Source organism: Triticum dicoccoides, chromosome 4B (assembly GCF_002162155.2).
Source record: "Triticum dicoccoides isolate Atlit2015 ecotype Zavitan chromosome 4B, WEW_v2.0, whole genome shotgun sequence".
Classification (NCBI taxonomy): Eukaryota; Viridiplantae; Streptophyta; class Magnoliopsida; order Poales; family Poaceae; genus Triticum; species Triticum dicoccoides.
In genome coordinates this window covers 394,066,309-394,072,328 of record NC_041387.1, presented here as the reverse complement: position 1 = coordinate 394,072,328, position 6,020 = coordinate 394,066,309, and the positions used below count along the sequence as shown (strand labels likewise).

Here is a 6,020-nt window from a genome sequence, read left to right as displayed (position 1 = left end):
TAGCGCATACCGGCCATAGTTGAACGCACGCTTCTTCCCCTCTCAAAAAAAATGGGACCTATCTATCTCCATCTGCATCCATTTCAGAAACCCAAACAAATTGATTTGGAGCTCGCCGCGGAGGTTGATGCGCACGGTGGTTCATCGCGGAGGAGGGTTTGGCTTCACCGGTGGTGAAAACGGCGATGCGAAGAATGTGGGCCTGATTGCTAGTCATCTCTTTCCCCCGGCAATAAACCCACAATAGCTTCTCCTGAGGCCCACTTGACCTAAGTAAGCGTGCACATGTAAGGCACGTCTCTGCCATGGTATTGTAAGATGACGACCCCAGAAGCGGTATCAATTGAAAACATTAACATGCGCACAAGGAGCGAGCGTTGGTTGTGTCCACATCGGACTGGCTACGAGACAAAAACAAAGATGAAAAAACGACGATGAAAGCCAGATAACACCTCACTTTCCCTTCTTCACGAAGCCATGTCTTCTCCTACCCCACGCCTTTTCTTTCTCTCCCAAAAAATAGCATCACACAAGCTAGGGTTGCCGCCGCCGCCGCTGCCGCGCGCATCCCAGCTCCTCCAGCGCCCGCCACCGGAGAAGGCGCCCTCCTCTCCCTCGGCGGTTGCCACTCTGGCTGCGGTGGCGCAGGCACATGGACCGGGCCCGGCTCCAGCCGCGGCAACGCAAGGGGAGAAAGCGAACCCACGCCGAACGGGGTGCTGATGGTCGACCTGCTGGGGGCGCCGGGAACGCGCTGGGGGCGTGGGACCTGCCTCACACAGGCGCTGCTCGCAGCAGCTGCCATGGCCTCCACCGTCCGGTGCGTCCTCCCCTCCCACTCCACACCCCCCACCCTCTCTCTCTCTGGGTCTCGATCCATCTCCCCTATGCTCCGAAAGCAGATCCATTTCTTCCTCAAATTTTGGAACAGACATATTATTCTGTGCGAGGTGGGATTTTCTCGTTTTCAGTTACTCTTCAGCGATTTTCATATGTATGTGCTTCACGGAGCAGGAAATATGGGTCAAGTGAAATGAAATTGTGATACTTTGGTATGAATTTGCATAGGTGGTATTTGATTTTTAAATGCAGAAACAAAGGCATCTAACTGCAATCTCTGCTTCAGGAGCAAGACCTAAGATTAGAGGCCTGATAGGGTTTCCTGTGGAATGTTGTTCTGCAGGGGCTATGGATGTACGATGTGGACAAATACATTGTCTGGCTGGAGGTGGATTCTGAAGCAGCACTGCTACTTCAAGGATGAGTCTGTGGCATTTGCCCACAGTTCAGATGGATCTGCCATAAGGTATCAATAAAATTAGTTGCAACACTCCATGAAATTCATGTTGTTAAGCATCACAGAAACAGAAACATCTATAGTTTTGTGGTGCCTGGGCTTTTACTATTGGAAGCAGGGTACTCCATGTGGTTCTTTGCCCCCATCTATGCTTTATTGATCTTTATATGCATTGAGTAAAATTTCTTTGTTTTTGACTGATGGTTCATTGATATTAAGTGAAATATGGTATTGCCCACGTACATATGTAATCAAGAAACATGCTTGTGTTCTCATGCGTTACCCCAAAACATTAGTTAGGTGACTGTCTGAGAATACTTGATGCCCAAAATATATGGATAATGCTATTCTATGTGTATTGTGTCCATGTGCCAGTTGAATCATCTCATATTGCTTTGAAGCTGCTACCTAAGTATCGAGAGATTGATTCTCTTTGTTCCAGCTGTTCTTGTTTTTAGCAGACAAATGTGGGAGAATGTACCAATTGAATATATTGGTTCTTGGGTTTATTATTAGAGCCCTTTATCTGCATATATACATAGGACGCGACATCAAATTTAGTTTTGCTTGTCTACACTTTAGTTATTTTTTTTCTTGGAACTTAGGAACCTAAGGTTTTGGTCGTTTCTTGTTTCCTGATAGTACAAGCATGTTTCGCAAGGCTTCTTGATAAATGTCAAACTTGAAGGCGTATATTGGGTATGCTAGTAATTATTATCTAGGTATGCTGCTAATTATTGTTGGATGGATGTGAAATTTCTCTCCGTTCGTCTCTCCCGGTTGTGCTGCAGGTACTACCGTTTCTTGATTCTGTCTCAAGAAAACAACCACAACCTCTTTTGATTGATTCCCAATTTTGTGTATATATAGCTATAAATATTTCTTGTTATGATTATTTGTTTTGCGTTCTTGATTATTTGATTTGTGTTCTTAATTGGGACGAGCTAGGAGGAACAAACACTATTTAGCTTCTGGATCTTCGTTTCGAATGACTCGATGTGGCCTTTGGCGATGGTCCTGCTAGATAGTTCATCGATGGAAGTAACAAGCAGTCCCAAGGCATAGATAAGCTCCTTTGTTTGATATATTTTAGCTCCGTCCAGCAGGATGGGCAACTGGCTTCTCTTCAATTATTTATATCTATCTGTTTTATTGTAGGTTTCACTAAATTTGATTTTCAGTTTTGTCTACATTGAGTTGTTTGTTGTTTGAATATTTTATCAAGTAGAACCTGGCTTCTCATGGACCTCCCGTCATTTTCCTAAACAATAGTTAGTATACTATACACATGAACTACAGTTACGGAGATCTGAACTAGAAATTGCCCTATGGTGTATTAACTCTTAAATATCGTGCACAATCATGTACATTAAATGTTTGGATAAGAAGTATGATGTTCTTGATTAACATAGTTTACTGCAGCAAATACTTTGCATGTGCCTCCAAAGTTCTCTTGCTTGCCGCTTCTGTTGCATCCTTCTGGCAACTTGACAGTAAACTGTTGGAGGTGATATATGGTTGTCCCTTCCATTGCCTGGTTTGCTACCAATGCTCATTAATTTTTTGCATTTCTTCTATGCCTAAAGTCGTCCAGCAGTTTTGATATGTAGTTGCTTCTTCTGCCAATGTTATTCTGGCATTAGCGAACTGCTCGCCTATAATTTTTACTGTGCAAATAAATAAACGTGCATAATTTGTATTTCATCATCTACAATTCTGGGTTATTTTATATTCTTGGTTGAGTTCTACTTTATTAGCCAAGAAATTATCTATTTGATTTGCCCGAATACACAGTAAGGCCTACTCCTTCTCTTTTATTGGAGCCATAGTTTGATTGAACCATAATGAGGTTACAAGTAATTTCTATTTTGACATCTATACATTTTATTTGCTTCGTATTCTTGATTGAGACGAGCGAGGAGGAACATTGACTATTTAGCTAGGCAATCACATCTAAGACAAAACGTCCACAGTTGTTGTATGAGTCAAAGCTATACAGAATACTTCCAAGGAGGAAGCAATATACGTGTTTTCTTTTCGCTTCCTTGCTCTTGCTTAGTCCATCATTCTCTTTTATCCACAAAGTAATCAACTGACATTCCCTTTTGTTTGGCAGCTGGAATTCAAAATTTCATGTGCTTTGGTTAGATGATGATTACAACGTGGCCAGGCCTTGATGATTTTTTAGGTTTTGTAACAGGAAGTCGTCTCTAAAAAGTAAAAATTGTATCATGCTTGCTGATCAAATGGTATGTTGTACGATTAAAACTTAATATTCCCTTGGCTTCATTACTTTGGTCCAGCTTCGTTTTAATCTCTTCCATTTCATCATGTGGACTTTAAGTGAATTCCTTTTTGTTAGATCAATCATGTTGAGTTCGTGCATTCCATTGATCTAACACGATGAGAATATAGAGATATGTTGACACACCAGCACATTCCGTTGTCATACAGGTAAATATTATTACCCCTTATTGATATACTTGATTGTTCGCTGTGTACTGCTTTATTCGCTACCTGTACCTAGACTTGAGGCATGTTGTGTCATTTGTTCCTTGTAAACTTTTCTTAGCTTCATATATTTGTCTGTCTACGTATCATAATTTGTTTTTGCATTTCTTTGTAGAACAAAGCTAAGGGGATGATACATAATCTCCTAGATATGTGCTGATGTACTCCTTACGAGGAAGTTGTTGAACATTACCACACGTAATGTGGTGGCTGCTGCGACTCGTGGTGCTTTGAGTGCACAACCTTCGCCTGCTCTCCCCGGCGTCTACAGCGACGGCCATTGCTTCTTCCGTGATGCCCTCGAATGGACATGGGCTGCATCGAGGACTACTACGATGGTGAGCAGAGCGAGTATGACCTGGAGAGCCTCGACGATGGCACGGATGAGCAGCTGCTTTGTGCCGGCAAGTCTTGTGACTGCAATTGAACGACATGACGGAGAGGTGCTAGATACAGGGTTAAGGTTGCTTGTTTATTTGCTGAGTTTGATACACTTTTGGACAAGTGTGTAATGGTTGCACCTTGTAACCAGGTAGATAGCTCACTGATAGTCCTCTAGGTTTAACATACTTTTAGCTCTAATTTACTTGGCTTGCGTTACCGTCATTCATTCAAAAAAATCCTAAAAAATACATGCATGTGTGCTATCAATTAAAGCCACAGCCAATTGAAAAGGGTGCTCACTACCTGGCACTGCACAAGTATCACTCAGGAGGCGCCACAGGGGTAGCGCCCCAACCACTAGTTGAGTGTGCAAGGCGTGTTGGAGCGGTGGACGTCAGGGGAGCGGCCCCAAGAGCTTTGCAACTTCGACGACTTAGGGCGTGTTTGGTTGCCCGCATCAAGCCCAACCAGGCCCGCGCAGGAAGGGAGAGGCCTGTTTGGTTGCCTGGTTTCACTGTTGGACCTGCATCGCACGCTTCTCAAAACAGTCCAGAGCCTAGCTCGCTGGAAACGCTCGGATCGGCAGTTTTTCGCGAGCCAGGCTGAGTGCGGCGTGAGGTCGCACGGGCGGGTGCGAGGCAAGGGCGAGGGGGGATGGCGGGAGATGGAAATCTGGCGCGTCGTCCCGGCGCCAAATCTAGCCTCACCCCCCTTCACTCGCTCACCCATAGCCACTGCCCCCCCCCCTTCTTCCCTACTGCCTCACCATCGGCGGCGGCTGCGATTTCAGATCTGCGCTAGAGGCAGCGGCGGCGGAAGAGGCGGTGGCGTTTGCGGCGGATCTGGTGCTCCCCTTGTTGTTGGCCACCGTCTGGTCGACCTAGTCTATGCCATGGCTCCCCGTACGCCGTCCTCGTCTCTGATGTCGGTAAGCAGCACCCCCTCCCCCCTTTGTTAGCTCAGTGGTTAGGCCGTTAGGCTAGGTGTAGGATTGATTTCCCACTGAACGAACCGCTGATGTCGACTAGGTTATGGACGCACGGATGAGGCTGATAATCCAGGCAGCAGCACTGATTAGTGTGATTCAGGCATGGGTCATGTTCATGCACCAGAGAGCTGTTCGTCATGCTGGGAGACCTTTGATCCGCTATGGTCCATTGTTTCCCCGGGAACAGGAGATGATCCAAAATCTGAACTACATCTACAACTGCAATGATGTCGAGGCTCTATGGATGCTTCGAATGAAAAGAGCACCATTTGCCAGGCTTGTCGAGACCTTCAGGAGCAGGGGGCTGCTACAAGATAGCATCAACACCAGTGTCGAAGAGCAAGTGCCATGTTCCTCCATGTTGTTGGCCATAGCCAGAGGTTCAGGGTCATTCACAACACATTTAGGAGATCAATGGAGACCATCTGTAGGTACTTCAAGCAAGTGCTTTTTGCTATTGGGGAGCTTAGAGGAGAGATGATCAGGAGACCATCTGGTCAGACTCCACCCAAGATTCGCGGAAGCCCAAGATGGTATCCATACTTCAAGGTGAGCATTGACAATATACATTATTCATGGCTTGATATGCTTGTATTGTTCAAGTTGAGTACTAACGCAGGCTTGTGATGCCATTTTCAGGATTGCATTGGGGCAATAGATGGTAATCATGTCACTGCCAGAGTTCCTAGTGTTGGGGAACGCGATAAATTCAAAAATTTCCTACGCACACGCAAGATCATGGTGATGCATAGCAACGAGCGGGAGAGTGCTGTCCACGTACCCTCGTAGATCGTAAGCGGAAGCATTATGACAACGCGGTTGATATAGTCGTACGTCTTC

General features: G+C 45.4%; 1 protein-coding gene and 1 long non-coding RNA gene across 2 annotated transcripts in view; one reads left to right on the top strand and one right to left on the bottom strand.

Annotated features, from left to right (window-relative positions):
- Positions 1–190, bottom strand: part of LOC119296286 — a 6,110-nt gene extending 5,920 nt beyond the window's left edge. Inside the window, exon 1 of the long non-coding RNA XR_005145064.1 lies at positions 11–190. This is a non-coding gene — a long non-coding RNA (uncharacterized LOC119296286). The remainder of the gene's footprint in view (positions 1–10) is intronic.
- A 259-nt stretch (positions 191–449) lies between these two features.
- On the top strand, positions 450–3,751 carry LOC119296283. Its single transcript, XM_037574682.1, has 5 exons — positions 450–820; positions 1,184–1,306; positions 2,720–2,804; positions 3,414–3,546; positions 3,660–3,751. Exons 1-4 carry the CDS (start codon positions 723–725, stop codon positions 3,447–3,449), a joined length of 342 nt encoding a protein of 113 aa, XP_037430579.1. The 5' UTR covers positions 450–722; the 3' UTR covers positions 3,450–3,546; positions 3,660–3,751.
- Positions 3,752–6,020: the final 2,269 nt, after the last annotated feature.